This window comes from Pelodiscus sinensis, chromosome 15 (genome assembly GCF_049634645.1).
Source record: "Pelodiscus sinensis isolate JC-2024 chromosome 15, ASM4963464v1, whole genome shotgun sequence".
In the NCBI taxonomy this organism is placed as follows: Eukaryota; Metazoa; Chordata; order Testudines; family Trionychidae; genus Pelodiscus; species Pelodiscus sinensis.
The window spans coordinates 32,987,728-33,013,749 of NC_134725.1; the positions used below are offsets into that span (position 1 = coordinate 32,987,728).

At 43.2% G+C, this 26,022-nt stretch overlaps 1 protein-coding gene across 3 annotated transcripts in view; it reads left to right on the forward strand.

Annotated features, from left to right (window-relative positions):
• The window catches only part of LOC102446257 (calcium release-activated calcium channel protein 1), a 33,993-nt gene extending 8,599 nt beyond the window's left edge, over nucleotides 1-25,394 (forward strand). Inside the window, exons 2-3 of one of the 3 annotated variants that reach the window (XM_006135980.4) lie at nucleotides 5,494-5,575; nucleotides 20,347-25,394. In XM_006135980.4, coding sequence (XP_006136042.1) covers nucleotides 20,353-20,910 — 558 coding nt within the window. In that variant the 5' untranslated portion in view covers nucleotides 5,494-5,575; nucleotides 20,347-20,352 and the 3' untranslated portion in view covers nucleotides 20,911-25,394. Of the gene's footprint in view, nucleotides 1-5,493; nucleotides 5,576-14,143; nucleotides 19,357-20,346 lie in introns of those variants that run through there. The other 2 variants (XM_075898629.1, XM_006135979.4) reach the window with 2 other exon arrangements.
• The last annotated feature ends 628 nt before the right edge of the window (nucleotides 25,395-26,022 follow it).

Below are 26,022 nucleotides of genomic sequence, written 5' to 3' on the forward strand. Positions count from 1 at the left end.
GTGGGAAAAGTCCTTCGAGAGGGGTGACTTGACACCTTTTACTTCTGGTCATGTGTCCATCTTGCCCCGAGCATGTTACCTCCACAGGGCTGGTTGACGGGGTTCAAGGAGTGTGGCTAATGGGGGTCAGGGGCGTGGTTAACAGGTCAGGGGGTGTGGCTAATGGGAGTCAGGGGCGTGGTTAACGGGTCGGGGTATGGCTAATGGGGCACCACCAAAAATTATATAAACCTGCCACCCCCTGGTAATAGTTGCCATGTTCTTGCTACATTTAAAATACAGAGGTGCAGCAGTCCTAGTCCCTGTTCAGGTTGGGCCTGGGACCTATCCCCACCATGGATCTGCAGTTTAAATGTAGTAGGAAGCTGGGCTGCCTTTGGGCCCAGCCCCTATTACATTTAAACTGCAGAGCCACAGTGGGGTAGCTCCTGGACCTGGCCCAAACTGGGACAGAGCTTATAGACTAATCATGTAGTTGATACAGATTATACTGAGTACACAATTAACCAGTTACCCATTTCTTAACATCCTTAGTCAACAATAGAACTTGGGTTTTCTCTCATTCCCATGCCTTATGCTCTGAACCACACTTGCTAAATATACCTTAATTCTTTAGAACTAACTCACTGTGTTTCCACTACACTAAGTCCACATATGTATGGATAAATAGCAACTGTTAGCTTGATACAGTGAATGGCAAAATTTATTCTTGGGTGTCAGTTTTAATAAAACAGCTAGCCTGAATAATTGGGATGTGTTTAATAAATGGGCTGTGTAAATATAAATGTGGCTCAAGAGCAAGTTTCATGTTTACAAATTAAAATTTGCAAATGCTCAAGTCAGGTTTCAAATTCCATGTATTTGCAGCGTTAGTTGCTAAAAAACTTTTTTAATAATAATATTATATGTTTATGTTCCTTGTCCAGACTTGCAGTGTGGGTGTGTTTCTCTCAAATTAATACATTTGGTTTTGATATTTTCAGACTGTTGTTTAGGAACTGTAGTAGACCTAAGGATTTAGCTAGTGTAGCATCCCATATCACACAGTGCTCAATACCAGTGTGATGATTTGGGGAACCTATCTACAATTTATGAATTCTGATATGAAGTTATAAAAATTTCTATATCATGAATGTTTGTATGTATGCACCATTACATTCAGGTGCAGAGACATATCATCAAAACTCAGTAGCCATCTGTCTATTCAGGTTGAAGTATCTTGGTACATTGGGTTTCTCTTCCCTTGTCTAAAGGAGTGGAGAAAATGGAAAACTTTCAAGCAGGACAAAGATGAAGGCAACAGAGAGAAACACATATAGATAGGGATGGATCAGTCAAGATCAGAGGAGGCAAGTTGGGTGTACAAAGACCCCATGTTTCAGAGCCCAAACCATGCAATGCAAAAAAGCAATGCTAGTCTTAGCCAGAAGAGTGCCCTGCATTGATGAGGAAATGGAGACCGGGAAATGGAGATCAGCATTTCTTGCGCTATTAAAGAAAGCAGTGGTGGTTCAGAATTGTGTGCATTGTGTGCACATCAGACATTTATCTCTTCAAGAATGCACACATTATAGATGTAACCCAGAATGTTCTCATTTTGTGGAGTTCTGGGTGAGGGTGTGTTTAAGCTATGGAGGTAAGTTTCATGGGCCAGCACTGGTTCCATGGATAGGGGGCTGCATGGTCTGAACTCTCAGTTGAGAGTACCAAATAAAAAATGTGCACCTTGAAAATCTGTTCCTTTCAGGTGCCAAAGTCCTAAAACACACAGGGTTTCAGCAACTGGATCACTTCACAATGGTCTAGTGTATGCCAGAGAGGTGGCATTTAACTGGATCTGTGACATTCCAGTATTAAAGAGGAAGTCTTTGAGGCTTGGAGATTTGCAGCATTATGATTTGCAGAGTCAACAAACAAGCAAAATGGTGAGGTAGGTTGTGAATTGCAGTGTCTGCAAAGGGCCCTTATAAAATCAAGAGTAATTAGGCAGTTACTTGCATTGACTGGTCTAACAGAGAGTCAAGGGGGATTTGGATTATGCCCTGTTTTGTTGTATATATTGCATGTATGAAATAGGGAGATTAAATACCAGTTAATTGAATAGTCGAGTAACCTCAAGAATTCTTATCGGTCAGTCGACTATTCGATAGTCCCTGGGGGTGAGGCTGACAGCCAGTGCACATCAGCCTCATTCCTGAAGAACTCTCTGTATCAGAGACAGCAGTGCAGGGTGCCAGATAAAGCTGGTTCTCCAGGGGAGCCAGTTTAAAAACCAGCTCCCCTCATGGACCGGTTGCCTGTCGCTCTGTGCTGCTGCCTGTGATAAAGAGGCAGCAGCATGGGATGGCAGCAGCCTCTGTCTATGGTAAGTCTGAACTTCCAGACCTGGGACAAGCCAGAACTGAGCCGGGCTGCCTGCCTGCCTGCCTGGATCCTAATACACTTTAAGTGCAGAGCCACAACAGGGGTAGGTCCCAGTTCTGGTTCATGCCAGGATTGAGACAGACTCCTGGCCAACCTGCTAAAGAAATTACTTGTACTGGCAAGTTGTGGAGGGAGAAATGTGTATAGTCTATCCCATTAACCTATAAGCATTTGCTTATCGGTTAATCGACTATACTATTACATCCCAAGTATGAAAATGACTTGAAAGCTCTATTGATTTTTAAAAGTCTTTAAAAAAAAATAAAAGCTTGTCTTTTACTGTAGACTAGGAGGTTCTGGCCTAGTTCACACAAGACATTGCCCTCCATTTGTGTGGGCAGTATTAGGAGTTTTGTTATAGACAGTTTGCTTTTTCTTAAAATACAATGTCAAGTAGATCTGCTTTGAATGGTATTAGAAGCAGCATATCTTTTAATACCAGCATTTCAATGGTCGTATCTATGGGATTTTTTAAGTAAAATTTCTGAGTTTTAGAAAGGTCTTTAGAGATTGAATTTTAAAGTTGTCTTTTGTTCTGCCACATTCTGCTGCTGTTATGATAGAACAATGGAAAGGAACACTACTATTTTTTGTATCAGAGGGGTAGCCGTGTTAGTCTGAATCTGCAAAAGCGGCGAGGAGTCCTGTGGCACCTTATAGACTAACCGAAGTGCTGGAGCATAAGCTTTCATGGGCAGTTTATATCTACATCAGCTACGTAGTTCAATTTGTTTAAAAGAACTGTTTAGTTTCTCTGCGTTGTTTCTAATTTCCTTTTAAAAATCATTAAAATTTTCCACTGTTAACTTCTTCATTGTTGTCAAATATGGTACCATCTGCTATGTTTCCAATGTAACAGGTCACCATAGCGCAGCTTTTTATTGTGGATGCTGGAGAATGTTACTGTTACATAGTAACTGTCAGCATTGCATTTTGTTGTTTTTCCCCAATGAAGTAAGCTGTTCATTAAAGACATAATTCGGTTAAAAGTATGTAAATATTATAACCTGTAATCTAATGCTAGTGTTGTTATTTTTAGCGTATTAAAACTGAAAGAACTTCAATCTGACTCTTCCTTCACTTAACATGGCTTGTTTATGTCTAACATTGCATTCTGCGTGGACAATGAAAATAGGTTTGTTGAATATCAGATCTTAAATCGTTTCACTGTCAGATGATCATGCACTACTATAATGTGGGGGCATTTGGATTGCACATACTGTGGGGGAATTTGTTAAACCCAAACAGTTGTTGAAATAAAAACAACTTGAACTTCTATTAATAGAGTCTACAAAGTTACCTTAGCCTACATTATGAACTTAAAATGTAACAGGAAGACATATGTGGTTCTTTAGAATCTGACGGACATTCCCTACTGGACAATGTCATTGACCCTCTTAAAAGAATCCAGTTTTGCAAACTGTGGCTGCTTTGTTACCTAGAAGACTAATATGCAAGTTTCCAATACAGAGGCAAGAATGGATGTTTCTCTTGCAGCACTCTGAAGTGTGGCAAATATAGATTTCCTAATATTCCATTGGAGTGTTTGTTTATTTGTTCACCCAATAAAGATATATTATCAAAATGCTTTATCAGGTTCATGGCCTCACTGCTATATGTAGTAAACAAACATATAAAAACGCATGGTCCCTAACACATAAAGATTACAAGGTAATTTTAAAGCCTTTCTTTGAAATAAGCTCTTATTAAAGAGGTAACTATTAGTTTTCAGTATACTGCTCATTTTATTAATACAATAGTTCTCAACTCTGTATTTCAGTGAGTTATAGTAATACACAGGACTTAATTCTGTCCTCTCTCAACAGTCCACTGTCCACTGCTCATCAAGGGTACGTCTACACTTGCTCCCTAGTTCGAACTAGGGATGCAAATGTAGCTGACCGAAATTGCTAATGAAGCCGTGATTTAAATATCCCATGCTTCATTAGCGTAATCTTGCCTGCACATCATTCCGCTCGCCAGCTGATTCGAACCAGGAAGTGCACTCCGGGATGCATTAGTTCAAATCAAACCCCTTGGTTCGAACTAACGTTACTCCTCATTTTTTTTTTTTTTTTTAACGATCAAAAAATGAGGAGTAACATTAGTTTGAACCAAGGGGTTTGATTCGAACTAACGCGTCCCGGAGCGCACTTCTTGGTTCGAATCAGCTGGCGAGCGGAATAACACGCGGGCGAGAGTATGCTAATGAAGAGCAGGATATTTAAATCCTCACTTCATTAACAATTTCAGTCAGCTACATTTGCATCTCTAGCTTGAACTTGGGAGCAAATGTAGACCTACCCTAAAAGAACAGAACATTACCCCCATGAATATACCTTATATAAAACATCTATTCTGCTGGCAGAGCAACCCTGTGTTGCCCTTTTGCATAGCTCAGGCCTAGGGATATAATGGGGCTAGGAACAGGTGATGGAGGGAATGTTCTGTGTTCCGACTATTCTGGACTATAGTGCAAGACCTCCATCTCTTAAAGGAGGCCTAGAATTGGATACTGAAAAGGGTAGTGTTTAGCCATTGGTTGTGTGTGGTGTGCGAGATATAGCGTATTTGTGTGTTGTATCTCATGAAAAGGGCAAGAAACAACCTGGTCCTCCCTTGCACAATTTATCTATGGAACAGAATTTATGCTGCCTTCTAAAGATGTCTAATCTGACTATAATTCTGTTTAACTTTGTTACCAAAACTACCAAACACAATGTTGTTTAATAATCTTTGTGTATTGATTCCTTATGGATAGTCCCAGTATTAAAGATTTCTGCTATCCTTAAGCTTCATGAAGTAATAAAACTCTAGAGGACAGGATTCAAGGCTAGATGAATAAATGATCTATTCCAGTGTCTTGTTTTCAAAACTAATTAGCAATTGGTTCAGGGGACTCTGACTGGTTATCCTTTCAATTTCTAAAGAATATACGTATGTCCCTTGGCTTCCCTGGCCGGTGAGGAAGCTTGGTATGTATTCCTATTAATAACTGTTACTGAATGGTATAGATTCCAGTCAGGAAGACTGGCTCAATCTATTTTTTTTTATGTTTACCTCCATAAGAATGAGCAGCACAGTCATGAAGATTGATGGAGGAAGAATCAGTACAGCTGTCCTTGAACATGAAAACTGATGGAGAAGGGGGGTAAATCCTTTATAAAATATTTTTGTAAACTTTCTTTGTTTTGTTTTGAAGTCCTTGATGTGAAATAGTTAAAAGTTGAAATTTGGAATAGAAATTTCTAAAAGATATTAGGTGTTTCAACTCTGATTTGAGCAATGCTTAAGTCTTTTTCAGAGGTTTTGGGAGTCAACAGGATCTGAGCTCCAAGTTCCTAAGTCCCATTGTAAAACGATCAGTTAGGCATTGAAGTGCTGCATGCAGCAACACTTAAATATCTTTTAAAAATGTGGGCCTTAATCTACTTCTTGCTTGAACATGTATAAATAGGCATAAAGAGAACACAACGAATGCTGGAAGAATACCAGGAAAGAGGGAATATGAGAGCAGTCTTATTTGTTGATTTGCACTTGCATTGGCAATTCTGCATTGATATTTATTAAGTTAGTGATTAGTACTTGAAATAACACCCCATTTAGTCCTGTGGCAACTGTTATACAGGCAGTCCTCGGGTTACGTACAAGATAGGGACTGTAGGTTTGTTCTTAAGTTGAATTTGTATGTAAGTCGGAACTGGTACATATTGTAGGGGAAACTCTAGCCAAACATTTCTCCAGAGATCAGTTTTATTCTCCCACACCTCACTTCCCTCAGTCCTTTATTCTCAAGCTGAGGTGTCTGCTGAGAAAAGCCGCTCCGCGTCTTCCTGGTCTGCTGTGGGGGGGGCGCTAGCTTCGTGTCTCCCTGGTCTGCTGGGGGGAAGCAGCTAGTGTGGGGTTGCCTCACCCCGTTTGTAAGTAGGGATCCGATGTAAGTCGGATCCATGTAACCCGGGGACTGCCTGTATATAAAAGCTTTCGTGGGCAAAATCCACTTCCTCAGATAAGTTTGAGTGACTTACTCAGATGTTGACATTAGATCTGTAGGCGGGGTTTTTTGTATTACAAGAAATTAGTAATGTTAGTAGCTTCATGATTGGAAGAGATGTAAGAATTTAATACCCTAAGCCAGTGTTTCCCAATTTTATTTGGTCCCAGAACCCTTTTAAACTTGAAAGAATTTTGCGGAACCCCTAATAACAGTGTAAGATATGGAGCTGAAAAAGTAGACCACAAATAAGTAAGGATAATAATAAACAAATACTAAACAAGGTCATGAGATCCAACATTTAGTTTAATTACACATATTTTTTAAAAAATCACGTAATATTAATTAATTTTTTTTTAATCATAAAATGTTATTGTAATGGAATTTTCTTGCAGAATCCTTATGTTCACTTTGTGGAACCTTGGGGTTCAAGTGAGTGTTTTCCAAACTATTGAAAGCTGCAGAGTTTAAATATAGGGAATCTAGTAATGATTAAATTAGTTTACTAGCTTCGTTGGCTCCTTTCCCCCCTCTGCCCCTTCGCTCTTGGTTGCAGGCTCACTGACAAGGTCAAGCAAAGGGAACAATTATCCCTGGGTCTGATGATTCATAAAGGCCCTAGACTCCTAGCTGTCGCTACTGTGGCGGTGGCCTGAGTGGAGGCATTTTTAAATCGCTGTTGGAGTCCCACATGGCATGCTTTGGGCAATGCTGAGGGCTGCTGGGAACGGGGAGGGGAAAGGCTAGCCCCTATTCTGCCCCTTCTGCCTGGGACCCCACCCCTTCCAGGGGTGCAGAGCTGCTTCCTACTCCTGCTTTGCCCAGAAGCCCAGTGAGTCTGTTGGCTCCATTGCTTGGTTGAATTCTAGAAGGGAATGCTAGTGACCTCCAGGGGTGCTGACATCCTCTGTGGGTCCCTGGCAAGATGCAGAAGGCTTACTCCATGCTCCCAGAAGGGATGGGGTCAGGGCAGCCAGCCCTCAGGGCCACCTGGAGCATAGCAATTGCCCTCTAACCTTTAGAGCCATGCATGACCCAGGCCTCTGGCCTCAACTGCAGTAGCAGTGGTAGCAACTGGAAGCCTGGGGCACTTTTGAATCACCAGGCCTCAGGGCGATTGCTCCCTTAAACTTCTACCCTCCCTCTTCCCTCCCCCCCGCTCCATTGACACCCCATTGGCAGGCCTGGTGACAGTCATGGCGGTGTGAGATCTAGTCTGGGCCAGTAGGACTGTATAGCACTTGCAAATAAGATTCTGAGCCCATGACGTTGTTTCACCATCACTGCTTCTCACTCAGGGAATCCACTCAACCAGACTGTTAACTTGAGGAGCACAAGTCCACCTTTTTCTTGAGAAGTGGCTTTGTGTAGCTGTTAGGTATCATAGTAGAACTTGGTGAGTGAAGAACATGGCGAGGTTCTTGATTTTTTTTTTTTTCTTCTTCAGCCAGCTGAAATCTGATGTGGCCTTGGGGTGGTGATAGTGCAGTAGCAAACATGTCTCTGTGCTAGGGACATTAAATGTCAGTTAATTGAATATTTCATTAACCTCATACATTTTTATAGTTAGTCGACTATTCTGTAGTCCCCGTGGACAAGGTCAGCAGCTAGCGCTCCATCCCCTCTCCTGTATCAGAGGCAGCAGCGTGGGGTGCCAGGCAGGGACCTGATCCATGAGGGGAGCCAGTTTAAAAACCAGTCCCCTAGTGGACCGGCTGTCTGTCACCCCCACTCTGCCACAGCATGGGGTGGCAGCAGCCCCTGTCCAGGGGGAGGGGACAGGTTGAACTCCCAGATCCCACAAGAGTTTGAACTGAGCTGGGCTGCCTGCCCACCTGGCTCCTAATACATCTTATATGCAGAGCCACAGCAAGGATAGGTCCCGGACCTGGTGTGCGCTAGGACTGATTTGGGTTGCTGGTTACCCTGTTAAAAAATTTACTGGCAGAGTGGGGGAGGGAGAAATGAGTGTAGTTGATAGCATTAACATAAATGCTTTTGCTTATCAGTTAATTGACTACACTATTACATTCCTACTCTGTGCTCCATGCAGACAGCACCTGTCATGTGAAACTCAAAAAGACTTGTCTCTTAATTACACTTTAATGCTGAAACAAAAGACAGAACTACACAGCACTTTAAAGACTAACAAGATGGTTTATTAGGTGATGAGCTTTCGTGGACCAGACCCACTTTCTCACAGAAGCTCATCACCTAATAAACTCTCTTGTGAGTCTTTAAAGTGCTGCATAGTCCTGTCTTTTGTTTCAGTTACACCAGACTAACACGGCTATATCCCTATTACTTTAATGCTAGTGTTTGATGTGAACAGTAGGAGAGAGAACACTAGTGTCCATGTGTTAAGTCATACCACAGCATAAACTACTGGCTGCCAAAAATAGGAGTCCCTCTTTTTGGGAATGGGAAGAAGGGGTTCTCTTAAAAACAATGCATATACACTTGAGTTAACAGGGTCCAACCTTTCGTCCTTTCCTTTTATTATGCTGCTATGGTTGTGAAACTGACAAAATCGCATGCCAGGAAAGTTACTTCTCCCAGACTGCTGTAGACATGTCACATAAGCAAGCTCCCTTTGCAATTGTCCAAATGGCTGATCATTGCTTTTTTTTATAAACTCCACTGGTGGTAATGAGTTCATTAGCATCGCTATTTTCCTTCTTGCAAATTGGTGGTGTGATGATAGATGCACAAATAAATGTAATTTCTGTCCAACAGCATTTAACAGCATGCTTGTTAGGCCACATTGCAGGAATGGATAGTGTTTTGCATGGTCCACAAGGAACATACATGGAGTAATTTTAAGCTGTTAAAAAACTGTAACTAGGATGAGAGTACAACTTTTGAATAGGAAAGTTACTTATTGTGTACAGTTTTGCTAGTTGTCAAGATTAGCCAAGATATAAACATGGTTTTATCTCTCCTCTTGTGTGAAATCATGAAGTATTCAACTGGGGATTTTTTAAAGGGCTGAAGGTGAAGCTCCTAAATCTCATTGAATTTTAATACAATTTGGGTGCCTAACGCATCAAACTTTTGAAAAATCCCAAACCCACACAGTGTAGAACTCATTTGATTTTTGTCTGTAGGTTGTATTTCCATTAACTTCAGTGGACTTTGGTCAAGCTCAAAATTCACATTAGAAAAAGCAAAAAGTATCTGCAAAAATATATTTGAAAATAGAATGGCTCTTCAAACCTATTTCAAGAGTGAGTGACAGGGAAATGCTCTCTTGCTTTCTGCTTATCAGCATGTGATGTTTATATCTAGCTTTGCCACATTTTTTGAAAATGAAACTTCACCCAGTATGCTTCCGTTTTGCTTAACAATAGCTCTGACTAACATTATGAGATTGAAAGGAACGAGAGATGAGGTCTTTCTGTTTCCGAAGCTATGGAGAGTCTCTCTAGTTTCACCCCATTCTATTTTGTATGTTGTCCATTCTCTTCACAAATTATCCTTTCTAAAGCCACATCTTCCCTGCCCAGAAGATCAACGCTGTATCTCTCAAGTTTGATTTAGCAGGTCTAGTAAAGACTTGCTAAATCAAATGCTAAGGGTGACCCTGTTTACACTGGAACTCCTACTCCTTGCAAGGAGGAGCAAGGGAAGTCAACAGGAATGTTTCTTTCATTGACTTCCCACTGTGAGGACGGCACCAAAGCTTTTACATTGACTCCAGCTATGTTTTCATGTAGCTGGAATTGCGTACTTTAAGCTGACCTTTGGCTATACTGTGGAAGCTGACTTTAATTCCATTAGCCCTTCTGTCTGGGGGACAGATTGGACAAAACCCTTCCCCCAACCCTCTGGAGCCCATTAATGGTGATCCTAAGGAACAGGTTGCTATTTACTGAGCTAAGGCTCTCAGCTCCAGGGCAAAACATACAGCTTCCTTTTTGAGGCATTCCCATGAAATATTATCATGGTTATCAGGGAACAGCCTTTTTGTGTGTGGTATTTCTTGCTTTTTAACTACACCTTGAATTCTCATGGGGTGCGTGGGTAAGAAAGGACTGTAACCCCTCAAGCATCTATGCTGAATTTATGGATTCTTCCAGTTTTAGTAACCTTGCACATTGGCAAATGTGATCTGCCTGCAGCCTCTTTTAAAGAGTGCAAACTTCTGCCAGACATTTTGGCTGCAAGCTAGTTCTTTCCTATTCCAGCACCTGATAGAACCTACCCAGATGGTTCCTGGGCTGAGGGAAAAGTCAGGAACTGATAACAGGAATCATGTCAATATGTGGCCCATTCATTCATTGGTCTCTATAATGAGAGCCAAAGGATGGTTAATTAGTGTCGCACATAGTGGTGGCTTTAGCAAGGTGACCACCTAGCTATCAATTAAATTCAAAAGGCTGGCAGTTGGACCAGTTTTCAAAAAGATATTGGCACTAGCAATAATTCTTCTATAAAAGAGAACAGTCCTAAGTTTGCTTATTGTAATTACATGGCATACTTGCTGTGAGCTGGAGGAAGCTACTCCCTTCCTGCTCCTGCACTAGATTCTGACTGACCTCTTGTAATGACTGATTGTTACATTTTATTGTGGAGAGATACTAAGCAACCATGTTCTAAAAGCAGCCCAACCAATTTAAAAACGAAAACTTTGCTTGGGTGCATGGAACCAAGGTTTGACCTATTTAAATTTGATTACAAGGTGTCTCCTGATTTTTTTGACATGTTTAGTAGCATCCAGTTTGGTGCTGGTCGCTGGCAAAAAGCAAATAGTTTTATAACATGATCATTCAACACAGTAGCAGCTTTGTGGACTGTCTATAAATCTTACGACCATCCTTTCTGCAGCTTTTTTATTGCTACCTGATGCACCATTTGTGCTCGTTAAAGGCAAAGTTAAAGGACTGCATGAATGTTTTTCTTACTAGGTTTTGTTTTGCTGGTGTGTATGGGCAATGCCAAATGGGAAACAGGAAAAACTTGTCCTAAATCAAAAAGAGGAAGAATATTTGGTTTGCATCCCTTTTGGCAGCTCTATGAAATATATTCATGTGATTACCCTAAATAGATGTAGAGGGAGATATCAGCTGCCCAAGAACAAAGAGCATATTGAAATTCCAAATATTCTTGCCTCTTGAAATTAAATGTTTTTATTTAGCATTACATCGACACTGACTAGCTGATACATGAAACTTCCTTTAAACTAGAAGAGCAAAATATAGACTTGATTCTTAAACCATGATTTTTTTAAAAGGCATGCAGTCTTTATTAGCCGTATCTATTTCATAGAGCTAATTTGGAGTCTGTTTTGTCCATCTTAATCTTGCTTTCAGTATTAGCATAGAATATCTGAGCTGTCTTTAAATCCTGGCACGTATTTGAGGCTAAAATAGACTTGACAGCTAAGCTGTCAATTTTCAAGACAAGCACCAGTAAAGTATGGAGATATGATAAATTAATGTGCATGAAAATGAAATTCTTCACTGCTTAGTGAATATAAATGCTGTGGGTAGAGTACATCTTATTTGATGCTGAACATGCCTAGTAAGCCCCAACACTACATTCATTGGGATAGAAAGGGAGCAGACTGATTCCTGTTTAATCTGGTCTGGCTAAAGCTTTTGACTGTTTCCTAGATCTGAGCTGCACAAATAACCAATTATACTTGTGCTATGATGTTTGAAAAAGATGCTCTAAGTAAAACCTTGCTTCGTATATTGGGATAAAAGAGTGTGTATATTGCCAAACCTGGTATATCTTGAGGTATTCCTTTCCATTTTTGTGTCTAAATGTGAAACTTTCACAGTTGAGAAACCCCATTTAAAAAAAAATATATAATAGTAAACTAAATCACAAGGTCTGTATATTTATCCTGTCAAGAGTGTATTGTAATGTGAAACTAAGATGATTAAAGATTTTAACAAAGAAGAAAATTGGTAAGAGGCCTTGAATGCATGTTGAAACGTGTTTTTGTAAAAGCATAACTTGGCAAATACATCCTGTGATTCTTTCTGTTGATTTTGTGTCCTCAGACATCTCAGTATAAATGTTATGAACAGGAACTCTAATTAGATTTAGTTTGATGTGGTTAAGGGAAAGTGACAAATTGTGTCTTTTGCTACATTTTATGGCTTCGTTTTTTTTCTTTGCTTTGCTAGTTCTTTGTTTACATTGCTTCCTGTTTTCATCATACTCGACAGTTTGAAGATTTTTTATTATGTGAACAAGACTAATGCGCTTAATTGCTACAGTAGTATGTACAGATTTTTGTCTAAATCCACTAATGGGATGTGGTTAGGCAATATTTAGATTGAACTGATAGGAGATACTAGTGTCAATTATTTCAGTGCCTCTTTCTATAAGGGATCTGGTATCTCAGGGTATGTCTACACTACAAAGTTAATACGAACTAACGGACGTTAGTTCGAATTAACTTTCATAGGTGCTACACTAGCGCTCCGCTACTTCGAACTTAATTCGAACTAGCGGAGCGCTTAGTTCGAACTAGGTAAACATCATTGCACGAGGACTAAGCCTAGTTCGAACTTACTAGTTCGAATTAAGGGCTGTGTAGCCCCTTAATTCGAACTAGTGGGAGGCTAGCCCTCTCCAGCTTTCCCTGGTGGCCACTCTGGGCACCACCAGGGAAACTCATATGCCCCCCTCCCGGCCCCGGAGCCCTTAAAGGGGCATGGGCTGGCTACGGTGCCCGTGCCAGGTGCAAGCCTGCCAGCACCCAGCCAGCAGACCCTGCACCTGGCACGCCATGAGCCAGCCACCCAATGCCCCCCAACCCTCCACCTCTTCCCGGCACCAGGCTGGCGGCTCTCGGTAGCCTGGCCAGGACCGCAAGAGGCGGGCACCCGCCTGGTCTAGTGCAGACATCGTGGACCTCGTCCACGAACTCCGCACTAGGCACAGGAAAGTGGCCGTCTAGGGCAGGAGAGCTGCCAGCCTGGCCACCCAGGAGCAGGTTGGCATGAAAATCAGGGTGGTCCACTGAGACCCCCGACCCTGAGCCCTGAGCTTAGAATGGCTGTACTGTGTCAGACCAAAGGTCCATCTAGTCCAGTAACCTGTCTGCCGACAGTAGCCAACCCTAGATACCCTGGAGGGGATGGACCAAAGACAGTGACCAAGCCATTTGTCTCGTGCCATCCATCTCCAGCCTTCCACAAACTTTGGGCAGGGACACCATTTCTACCTCCTCGCTAATACCACTCCATGGACCCAACCTCCATGACTTGATCTAACTTCTCTTTAAACTCTGTTCTAGTTCTAGCCTTCACAGCCTCCTACAGCAAGGAGTTCCACAGGTTGACTCTTTGCTTTGTGAAGAACAACTTTCTGTTACTAGTTTGAAGCCTGCTACCCATTCCTTTCCTTTGGTGTCCTCTAGTCCTTCTATTATGGGAACTAATGGAGAACTTTTCTTTATACACTCTCTCCACACCAATCTTGCTTTTATAGACCTCTATCATATCCCCCCTCCGTCTCCTCTTCTCTAAGCTAAAAAGTCCCAGTCTCTTTAGCCTCTCTTCACATGGGACCTGTTCCAAACCCCTGATCATTTTAGTTGCCCTCCCCTCTCCCAGCCTCTCTCTTCCCCTCTCCCACCTCTTTTTCCCAGTCTCCCCCAGTTTTGTTCAATAAAGAAAGATTCGATTTTTGAACACAGGTTTTCTTTATTTTGTACATCAGGAAGGGGGGCTAGGAAAGGGTAAGTGGAAGGAGGTGAGGGAGGAATGGGGTACGAGCCCCCGATGGGGAGGACTGGGCTGGCTCTGCGGGCTTCTCGGGGTGGAAGCTGTCCTGCAGCCCCCCGATTGTCCCCTCCTCCCGGATGGCAGCCTGTGGCAAGTGCAGCCAGGGTGATGGCCGAGTGCTGTGATGTTCTGCGTGTGGGCACTCAGGGCACTCCAATCCAGGACTGCTTTGCAAGCGGGGAACCCTGAGAACTGTCTGTCCGGGGTGGGGGTCGGGACCCTTTAAGCACAGCCCTCGGCTAGCGTGAGGCAGCAGCTCTACGCTCTAAGTCCTAATCTGATGCCCTGCCGGCACTGCTTCCGGCCATCCTTAACCTCAGTTCAGGGTCCACTCAGTGTGGACATGCTAGTTCGAATTAGCAAAACGCTAATTCGAACTAGTTTTTAAGTCTAGCTGCGCTAATTCGAATTAGCTTAGTTCGAATTAACTAATTCGAACTAAGTTAGTTCGAATTAGCGCTGTAGTGTAGACATACCCTCAGTATGTATTAATTTAGACCTGATTAAATACCCCATTTACCCTCATAAATTTACTATTCGTTTGTTTCTGATTTAAACCCATGCTGACAAATTAATGAAGCTCTCTGACAAAGGACACCAAACATTGCTTGCTGAAATGTTTTTGTATTTTTGCTTTACTCAAAAGCAACTGCTCTGTGTCAGAGCCAAATTTATTTGTTTCTCAAGAGAAATGCCAGGATTAAAGTCTCTAAGCAACTGTAAATGCTTATAAGAATCCTCTGAAAGAGTTGCTCTTAAAATTTCCACTCTTGCTAGAGGTATTTCTGCACTGGAGAAAGGAATAGTTTAGATGGTCTAGCAGGGATGATCAATTTAATAGAAGCCTTCACTGATGGTCTTATAACATGAATGGAAAATCTCAAATAGAATCTCAATTTAAATATAAAGGAACATTGAGCTATTTCTGCCTTATCTGGCAAAGGCAGGGGAGAGCTCTGTAAGGACTGGAGTGAAGTTTTGACCCCACCGAAGTAAATAGCAAAACTTCTGTTGAATTTAGTGGGATCATGATTTCAGCACACATCAGTGTTTCTTCTAAGCCAGTAGCTTTCAAACTTTTTTTCATGTGACCCCAATTGAAGAAAATTGTTGATACCTACAACCCAATATAATTCTATCGCTTGACTAGAGTGTGGGTTCTGTGGGGGAGCTGAGGATGGAGAGTGCAGGAGGGGGCTCTGGACTTGGGCAATGGATCCCATGCAGCGGTGGAGCGGAAGGTGCTAAGGCAGGTTTTCTCACTGTCTTGGCACTATGGTATGCGCTATGCGCCAGAAATGGGCAGCATGTCTAGTTCCTGGGTGGAGATGTGAAAAAGACTCTGCACACTGCTTTTGTGCACCAGCTCTCATTGCTCCTGTGCCCAAACTCTGCTGTTGGCTGCTTTCAGAGTACACTGTAGCCTGCAGTGCCAGGACAGGCAGGAAGCCTGCCTTACTATCTCTGCTGGTCACCTGGCAGCAAAGCAACCCACTGCCTGACATTACTTGGAAAACCACTGCTTGAAGCTGAACACTTGGGCACACATATAGGAGAGATTCTAATACTGCCCCGTTGATGAGCAGAGCACTCACAGCTAGGAACCTGTCTTTCAACTGGTCATGCACGCCTCAGTGCACATAAAATTTATTCCACCCATGGATGGTAAAACTTAGAAGGAACATTGTCCCATATCCTTGGTCACTCCTAAGTGCTTCTTCAATGATAATGTAGTTTTAAGGTATTCTGCCCTAATAGAGAAATGCTAGATTGGTGTAAGACTGACAGTGTCCTATGCCAGGTCCTTCTGACCCAGCTGAAGGGAACAGACAGAGTTGAGGGGGCGATGGGTCCCCTAACCCAAGGGGTCTGAGGCACCCTGTCCCTGACTCCTGTAACCACATCACGTCTATGCTGTGCTGTATCCTGGAGAAGCAATAAACCCTCTCTACTCTACTGGCTGGTGGAGTCTGTTCTGGCTGCTACGGAGGTGCAGGATTGGGGGAACCCTGATGTTCCATCAAAAGGGGTTTCCAGCAAGTCACACAGCTAGAGTGGGGTTCTTCCTGCTTACCTACAAATTTGGAAGGGAGTTCTACTACTTAAAAACCTGTTGAGGTTCTGAGATCCATTTTGACCTTGGGACATCATTGCAAGTCTGAATGATCTACATCTGTGGTCACCAACTGGTCGATTGTGATCGACCAGTCGATTGCAAGGCCTCAACCAGTCAATCATGAGGCGTTTGGGCCTCTCCACCCCAGAGAAGGCCCACTACCTACCTCCAGCGTAGTGCTGGCTTCCCGCAGGGTGGACAGAAGTCCTACCTGCAGCTTCGCACCACTTCCGGAAGTTCTGTAAGTGCACTGGCTGCTCCCCTCCCACAGCTCTTTGGCGTGCCGAGTGCGCTGCAGGAGGGGGCATTGGCCCCGGAGGAGGAGTGTGGCGGCTTCTCTGCACCACAGGAGGGGTGAATCGGAAGCGGGGGTTGTCTCTGGGGTTTGGCTTCTCTGGACCTTCTCCAATTTTTCCACATCTTTCTTGAATTGTGGTTCCCAGAACTAGACTCAATACTCCAACTGAGGCCTAATCAGCACAGAGTAGAGTGGAAGAATGACTTCTCATGTCTTGCTTACAGTACTCCTGTTAATGCAACCCAGAAACATGTTTCCTTTTTTTGCAACAGTGTCTCATTGTTGACTCTCTTAGCTTGTGATCCACTGTCACGAGGCGCTCCCGTGGCCGCCTCCTCCACCGTGCCTCAGTGCCCCAACCGACTGTCTTCACTCAGCCCATCGCTGGACCGCCTACAGTTCGTATCGGGTGCTCATCACTGGCATCACCATCACTCCTCCCCTGAATCAGCCTCGACCTTCTATTCCCCGCTTATAGTGCCGCCGCGACATCCTCGTTACAGCGGCAAGGGGTACCGTGAAAGGGAAAAGGGGGGGCCCGGACCCGCCCTCGCTCATGGGCCCCAGCCTAGGGCCCTAAGGACTCGGATCCGTGAAGGATCCTGGTCCGGTCAGTGGGGCGTGCCGCTGAAACGCACCGACCCGCCAACCACACCGGGTTCTGCCCTGGGCTACTTCCCTTCCTCTGAAAGCCCCTCTACCACGGAGCTCACCTTCCCCTTTGTGGACAGGATTGATGGCAGAGGAGCGACGTGTCTTGTCTGTGGCTGGCCACTTTTCTCCCGGGCTCAGACTTTTTTCTTCTGGCTGGGCTGGTGGGCCTTTTGAAATGGCCGCTGCCGCCCCATTCGCCCTATCCCCGGCGGGGACTGTGCCAGCAGCTTGCCCCAACCCCGCCTATTGCTGGCATCCCTGCATGATGTCCCTGGTCCGGGTTGTCACGCACCCCGCCCCCTTCCTTGGAGGCGGGGCCTTTCCTTGCTCCCTCCGCCCACCACGGGGCATCCCTGATGTCAGCCCGGGGCGACGGCCGAGCGGTGTGCGAGCAGGCGGTGTACGGGTGAGCCTCCCCGCCGCGGCGGCTGCCCAGCGCTTCACCGGCAGCGGAGAAGGGACGGGGCGGGGATGCCCCATCACATCCACTATGACCTGTAGATGCCTGGGGGTCAGAGACAGTTTGTACAAGAGATTCTGCTTTTCCTTCCATCCTTTCCAGCACTCTCTATTCTCATTTGATTAGCCTTAGCATAGGGCTCAAAGTATAAAGGGCTTCACTTTGTATCTTGGCACACATCTACACTGCAGTAAAGGATCTGTGGCTGGCCTATGTCAGCTGACTCAGACTTGCAGGGCTAAAAATTGTACTGTATATGTTTGGACTTAAACTGGAAGCTCAGAAGGCAGGCTGGTCTCAAGTATCTGAGCTGCAGTGTAAGTCCAAACACCACCACTGCAATTTTTAGCCCCCCGTCTACCCGAAATTCATGCCCCATAAGTGCAAATCAGCAGAGTGCCATGGAGTTTTGTACTGTATTTGGACATATCCTTTACTCTTAGGCTTTGTCTACACTGCAAGTTTTTGCAGCAGAAAATATGCTAATGGGGAGTCTGCATTACCTCTGCAGTTATGATCAACAGAAGCCAATCCGTAATTTAGTATGGCTGGGGAATAAGACACTCTCAATGGAGTATTGTTAACTTTCTTAATTTGTCACTTCCCCTTTGGCCTAACAGAGTCTCAATATGTTGATCCTCAAGGTATTGCCCTATCCCTGAGTCCCCCTGCACTCAAACTCCCTGCCAGAGCCTGCATCCGTCCTACACCTCAACTCCCTACCCGGGGCTCTGTTCAGAACCCCTCCCACGTTCCAAATCCTTAGCCCAAGATCAGAGTCTCCATCTCCCTCCCTCGCATCCCAACCCTTTGCCCCCAGCATGATTAAAAGTGAGTATGGGGAAGGGAGGGAGGATGGAGTGACCATGGGTGAGGCCTTGGAGAAGGGGCAGGAAGGAGACCAGGTAAGGGTGCTTGGATTTGAGGTGCATCCTGGATTACACTTAAATTCAAAAATTGATATTATGCTTATAAAAGGTTGGAAAACACTAGTCTACACAGCACTTATTTTGAAATAGAGCAATCTTCCAACTTCCCTTACTCCTTGTACAATGAGGGTAACAGGAATCGGTGTAAGAAGTCCTCCAGCTTGACAGTTTTTCAACATTATTTTGAAATAACTGCCTGCTGTGTAGACACAGACTAAGTTATTTCAAAATAACACTAGTTTTTTTTTCTGTGCGACTCAAGAGTGGGGAATGGGAGGACTTATAGCACATCAGTTTGTACAAGTATCAATGACTTTAGTGCAGAACGGATGTAGACCAGAGCAACTTATAGCAGGGATGCACTATAGAAAAACCTTAAATGTGCTGTATAAGTACATTTATTTTTTGTATCAAAACAGTATTACCTTTAAAACAACTGACTAGAGGAAATATTATTGTAGCTAATTAATTTAACTGATTTGGTTTTGTTCACATGTCCTTCAGTACTTTTAGAACTAGTAGATCTGATCCTCAGGGTTTTTGTGTTTGAATTTGAAGAGGAAAAGATGCTTTTTGGGGAGGAAGAGGGTTTCCACTCCCAATTGGTTCCTTAACTTCAAATTAACTATTTATTGAAATGAAATAAAGAGAATATTCTTAGCACCAGGAGAAGAGGCTACTGCTGTCAAAAGCTGCTTTAGCACTTCAACAAATTCTAGTTCCAGATGCTTAGCCAGTGAGTGGGTTTAATATTTATTTTTTAAATTTTGGCAACAAATATGTATTATCTGAATATTTTATTATTCCATTCAGATTAGGGATGTTAAATATCAGTTAACTGAATAGTCAATTAACCTCATGAATTCTTACCAGTAACTCAACTATTTTATAGCCTCTGGGGACAGAGCCGGCAGCCAGTGCACTCCGACCTCACTCCCAATGAGTCCCCACCACTCCATGCTGTTACCCTGCATATCTGCCTCCCATACAGAGGCATCAGGCAGGAGCTAGTCCAGAAGGGGAGCCAGTTTCAAAACCAGCTCCCCTTGCAGACTGGCTGCCCTATTGCCCTGTGCTGCTGCCTCTGATAGAGGCAGCAGTGCAAGGTGGCAGCAGCCCCTGTCTAGGAGATGTCTGAACTCCCGGACCCATCATGAGGAACTGAGCTGGGCTGCCTACCCACCCGGCTCCTAATACACTTTAATTCAGAACCGCAGCTGGGGTGGGTCCTTGCCTGGCGTGAGCCAGGACTGTGCTGGGCTGCTGGCCAGCCTGCTAAAAAATTTACTGGTGGGAGGGTGGGAAATGCATGTAATCTATAGCATTAACCAATAACCTTTTGCTTATCGGTAAATCGACTACACTATTACATCCGTAATTCAGATTATTTTAATATATTACAATAATTTTAGGCTTTAATATGAAATGTCATATAATTTCAAATTTAATTTTTTTAATTCAGTTTTGAATGTTTTAAATTTGATGTTTATCCACTGATTGGAGCCCAAACTTTGCAACATTATAGTATTGCATGACAAATCAGTAAGTGATATTGCCAAGTCTCTTTTCATTGTCCAGACATAGTGAGAATTAAATTATATCCCTAAAATATTGCATTGATGTAAAATGGAAATGTTTAAACCTGCTAATGTTAAACTTGTTGTTTGTAAAGTGATGTCTTAGATTTAATACTGAATTGTGGTTTTTTTTCCTTCTTCCTTTCCAGGTGGCTATGGTGGAGGTTCAGCTAGAGAAAGAGGATGTCTACCCTCCGGGTCTCTTGATAGCTTTCAGTGCCTGTACTACTGTGCTTGTTGCTGTTCACCTCTTTGCTCTCATGATAAGTACCTGCATTCTGCCAAATATAGAGGCTGTCAGTAATGTGCACAATCTCAATTCTGTAAAGGAGTCTCCACATGAGCGTATGCACCGGCACATTGAGCTCGCCTGGGCATTTTCCACTGTCATTGGGACTTTGCTCTTCCTTGCAGAGGTGGTGCTGTTGTGTTGGGTGAAATTTCTTCCACTAAAAAAGTACCCTCTTAATTCAGTTCCTGACAATTCTACCATCACCCCAGGACAGGCAGCAGCCATTGCTTCAACATCTATTATGGTTCCTTTTGGATTGATTTTCATTGTGTTTGCAGTCCACTTCTATAGGTCACTGGTGAGCCACAAAACAGACAGGCAGTTTCAAGAATTGAATGAACTTGCTGAATTTGCACGACTTCAGGATCAGCTGGATCACAGAGGCGACACCTTGCCACCTCCTGGCAGCCATTTTGCATAAAACTGTAATTTTTTTTATTTTTTTTGCTTCTGCCCTTGCTATGTCGACTCCTCCATGCATGAACTAGCTGGACTATTGATTTTCTTTAAAGAGAGATTAATAAGTACTGTGCTAATTTCTTACAGTAAAAGACATCTTAAGAGACTGATGTTGAGGTATGGCTGTACCGAGCATGCATCTCTCACCCTTCTTATCTGGATTGTTTCTTCTTTATGTTGAATGGTGAATATATCAGTGTGTAAGAGGAATTACGTTTTAGGCCTTAGTATCTGTTAGGGGTGGGAGGAAAGCCTTATTTCTCTCTGTTTGATGTTGGTGTTTGCGAGAGAGTATTGCTTGTCCAGTACAGTTGCATGGCACAATACAAATTACTTGGGACATGTAGTAATTAACATTTGGTTTCAGTTCTAGTGCTGTGATCTCTAAAAGTCTGAGGAAAGGTATAATTGAGAGCTTTTCCACTTTCCCTTTTTCGACTAGCTCCCCCAATCATGTTTTTCTGACAAGTAATTACTTTACTAATTTCTATGGGGCCTTTTGCCATGGCAGCTATAAACTCTTACCCTCCAGTTACCCATGACCAGTCCTCTTGATGTGGTATGATCCACATCTGTAGGATTGAGGCCCTAACTCTATTCTTCTTTTGGGAAGAAAAAATAGAGACTAGCAATACCTGCTTTAATGTTTATGTGAGCAGATATATTATCAGAAGTGATAAAATTGCCTGTTTTCATTGAGGAAACATTTAGAAAAAAATATATAAATCTAGCTAGAGAAAGTACCATTAGATTTTTTTTCCCCCTTGCTTGAAAACTTGCTAAATGGCCTTTCTCTAGCAATAACATACATTGGTAGAGATTTAACAGTAGAATTACTGCTGCTGTTTTAAACCAAAGTATAAAGTATTTTGTACTTTTTATATATAAATATATTTTTGAATACATTCTCACATATAATGGATAAAGATGCTTTATCTATGTGGGAATCCCAAGTAATTAGCTGTGCCTTGATCTTGTTTGGTAGAAAAATCTGCTTGCTCAAACATTATATTTAATGTATTAAAATCTTAATTACACATGATTTTGCTTCCAAAATCTTCTGGAATATCACTTACTTCTATATAGACTTATTTATGAAAACAAAAGATTTTTATTTTAAATAGTAGTATTGCTGCTTAATTGTATGACTTATACATCTTTTATTGAATGAAGTTACTGTTTTACCCTCAAGCTATTGTGTCAAATTCTATCACCTTCTTTAAGCAAAAACTCCCACCAAACAAGGACTATAAGATTTGGTCTCAGTTCATTCAGAATTTGTGTGATTCTAGATACGTTTAAAAGTGAATTGTGATTTTTGGGCAGCATTTCTCCTACCTTCATTGAAGCATGGAAATAGATGAGTTTGTTAGTGAAAAATCTCTTAACCCGAAAAACTACCATTTTGTGATATGTTCAGGTCCCATGGAACAGTACGGGGATCTCTGCTAATAGCTAATATTATAGAATGTAATCCAGTAATTTTGTGATGGTATCAAAATCAGTTATGGCCTAATTAGAGCTGTGCCTCTTTGACTTCAAGTGGAGCTGTGCTCACTTATGTCTACATTTAATTTAGTCAATTATACCTGGCCTCTTTGCCAGATGAATTTAACTTGCTTTACAAATTAAGGTCCTAATTTTGCAAACACTGGATCCTGAGGGTATTCTACTACCATGAATAGTCCTGCTTGCATCATTACAACTGACTTATTAGTGCAAGCGCTATATACCGAACAAGATGTGTTGGTAAGACTGGACCCAAAGCATAATTTGTTCTGAAAAATTACTTGAAAAGTGGCTTGAGAGTTCTGTGGCTTATATCATTGTGAAATTTTTGCTCCTATTGTGCTCTGTTCTCAACCACAAAATAATTCTTCAGTTGCCAACCCCAGATTCTCCTGGATCTGGAAGCCAGACAGAAATTCTCTCTGATTTTGACATTACAGGTTGAAACTCTGTAGTCTGGCACCCTTGGGATCTGACTGGTGCCAAACCAGTGAAGGTCAATATTGTCTAGCTTCATTACCAACACTTTAGCTGCTTACTGGGCTCTTACAAGAAATTAGACCATTTAAAAAAAAAGAGCACAGAACACAGAGAGCTAGGAATGGTGGCTGTAAACAAACTTTATGGGACTGTGGTAAACTTGGCCATACTCATAAGTGCCTGTAATCATGCTGGACCTCATATGTTGCCAGACCAGAGAGTACCAGACTAAAGAGGTTCAACCTATACCAGTTTTTATTTTTTTTGCTGCCGAAATATACTGTTTGATTACCAGAATTCCACTCACTGTTCCATAACTATTGGTTTGTTCCTGCAGTGCTAAATTAGTAAAAACCTTATTTGGTAAACAGTATTCCAAAATCTAATGAAAATTTACCAGCTTGAGCACAAAACCCAGTTGCCCCTCCTTTACTGAGTTGTAGACAATGATACATCTAATACTACCTTCCTTACCCTGGGAAAGTAGATTTTTAGAATACTGGAGAAAATATCTTAAAGGGACACTATCAAGTTGAAATAAAATTACACTTGTCTGAAAGCTTTGTACTTTACAACATATTTATAACTCTTAAAATTACTACAGATGAAGAGGATAGAAAATTAAATAGATTTCCCTCCCTTCCCCCCACACACACCACATATGTGTGTCAGGGGAGAGGGGGCACTTTCATTGTTTCTCCTGTAAAGGTCACTTTCCCCAAATGTCCCTCTTTCACAAAACAATAGGAGAGGAAAATTTAAAAAATGCGAAATGTGAGTCCGTAGAATACAGGGTAAACAGGTCACCTTATTAATTTTTAAGCTGTTTGGATTCACTTTAAATTAGAGCTATTAATAGTCATTTTTTCTGACCATAACTGGACTTTAAGCTTTTAATTTTCTATATGTGTGTGTTCCCCATTCTTCAGCTGGGAAATGGCCCCAAAATTGCGCCTTGTGAAAGGTTACATTTTAATAGGCACAAATAAAGAACAGAATTCATGATGTCTAGTCTGCTCTCTCAACAGTGGAGTGTATTCAATTTTATTATGATCCCTTGTTTATACTAATATTATTAAGAAGTGACTAAAAACAGTTTAAACACTGATTACTGAATATTATATTTAGATTTAAAATTGGAATAAAATACCTCTGTAATTTGTCTTTTCACCAAGAGATCTGACAAACTTCTTGTTCTGTCACTGTCACTCATTTTATTCTATTTAGTTACCCAATGCCTGGAACAGTCTGAGTTTCATGAAGATATCCTCTTTAGGTGTTCAGAGATTCATCATTCAGAGTCTTGAGTGTAATATGGTTCATGGGCTACTATGTGCAGTCAAAACCCTTCTTTACTCCACAAATCTCTTTCTACATTAAAAAAAACTTCCTGTAGGATCGGCGAGGAGTCCTGTGGCACCTTATAGACTAACTGAAGTGTTGGAGCATAAGCTTTCGTGGGCAAAGACCCACTTCGTCAGATGCATGTAGTGGAAATTCCCAGAGGCAGGTATAAATATGCAGGCCAGAATCAGGCTGGAGATGATGAGGTGGATCCAATCAGGGAGGATGAGGCCCACTTCTAGTAGCTGATCTGGAGGTGTGAATACCAAGAGAGGAGAAGCTGCTTTTGTAGTTAGCGAGCCATTCACAGTCTTTGTTTAATCCTGAGTTGATTGTGTCAGACTTGAAGATGAACTGTAGCTCAGCAGTTTCTCTTTGAAGTCAGTTCCTGAAGTTTTTTTGCTGCAGGATGGCTACCTTTAGAATGACATGTCAGGATGACAGTAACATCATCAGGTTACTCTGGGTCCTGCTTGCTTCTTCCCTCTCTCCCCCCTTCTCCTTCTCCCAGCTTGAGTCCACCATCGTTGCTTCCCCTTGCCACTTGGAATTGCTATTTTAATACAAGTCCCTACTCCCCTTCCTCCACCCCCCACCCCACAAGGCTTTCAATGCAAAAAACATGGCACAGTAGCCAGCAGACCCCACATTGCAGCTGTGACAGCCCAGTGGCTGGGGTGGGGGGAAGGTATGGTGCTTAGGACAGAAGCCTGGGATCAGGCACTAGGAGCAGGGCTCCCAGCTGGGCTTCTGTGCCAGCAGTGGGCTTTTGGGGGCTCACCTGGAGTTCAACTACCTCCACGGAGACTCACTCTGTCCACAGCAGCTACATTTACCGTGGCTTCAAGAGAACCCCTGAGCCGCCCAGCGGAGCTGCTGCACTGATCTATCTGCTCCTTCCCTTCCACTCCTGCTAGGCAGCCCTGAGGTCAGGATAGCATCTGCCATGCTGCTGCTTTCCCCAGCTCAGCAGGCTGCAGTGCCCTGGAGCACCACATGCACATGGCATTACCTGTGCCTTTACAGCTGCCGGGGTTAGAGCTGGGCCTGGCACGCACCACTGTCAGGAGGGGAGGAGTTAGGATTGTGGTGGGAGAGAAAGGGCTTAGGCTGAGGGGGAAGGAGGGACAAGGGATCCTGGCTTGTGGGGCGGGATAGGAGGGGGCATGGCTGGTGGGACAGAGAAGAGGAGGGCGAGGGAGGGCCTGGGCTGGCACGGCAGGGGAGAGAGAAGGGACCTAGGCTCTCACAGGGTGGGGTGGGGAGGAGGGAAAAGGGGAGCCTAGGCTGGTATGGCAGGGTAGGGAGAAAGGACCCGGCTGGCATGCGGTGGGGGGAGGAAGAAGGGGCCTGGGCTGGTGGAGGGGAAGGTCCAGACTGCCATGTAGTGGGCAGAGACAGGGTTGCCTACTCTGCCTATGAGAAGGGGCTTGGCAAGCTTTCAAGTACGCGCTTGTTTAAATTAGATTATGGGGAGTCAACAAAAATATAATCTCACTAGGAGATTTGTCTATCATTGTTCAGGTCATTAACTCAATATTAGGTTTTTAGGGGGAAAAAAAATGAAAATGTCCATGCTTCTGGAGTGGGGCTGGGGATGAGGGGTTCAGTACACAAGCTGCCCCAAGGAGGACAACCCCAGACCACTCACTCAGCAGCTAGGGGCCAGATGAGAAACATCTCTCCATGACTGCTACAGCTCCAGCAGGCACAGCCAGGAGGGAAGTGCATGTCCCCAAGC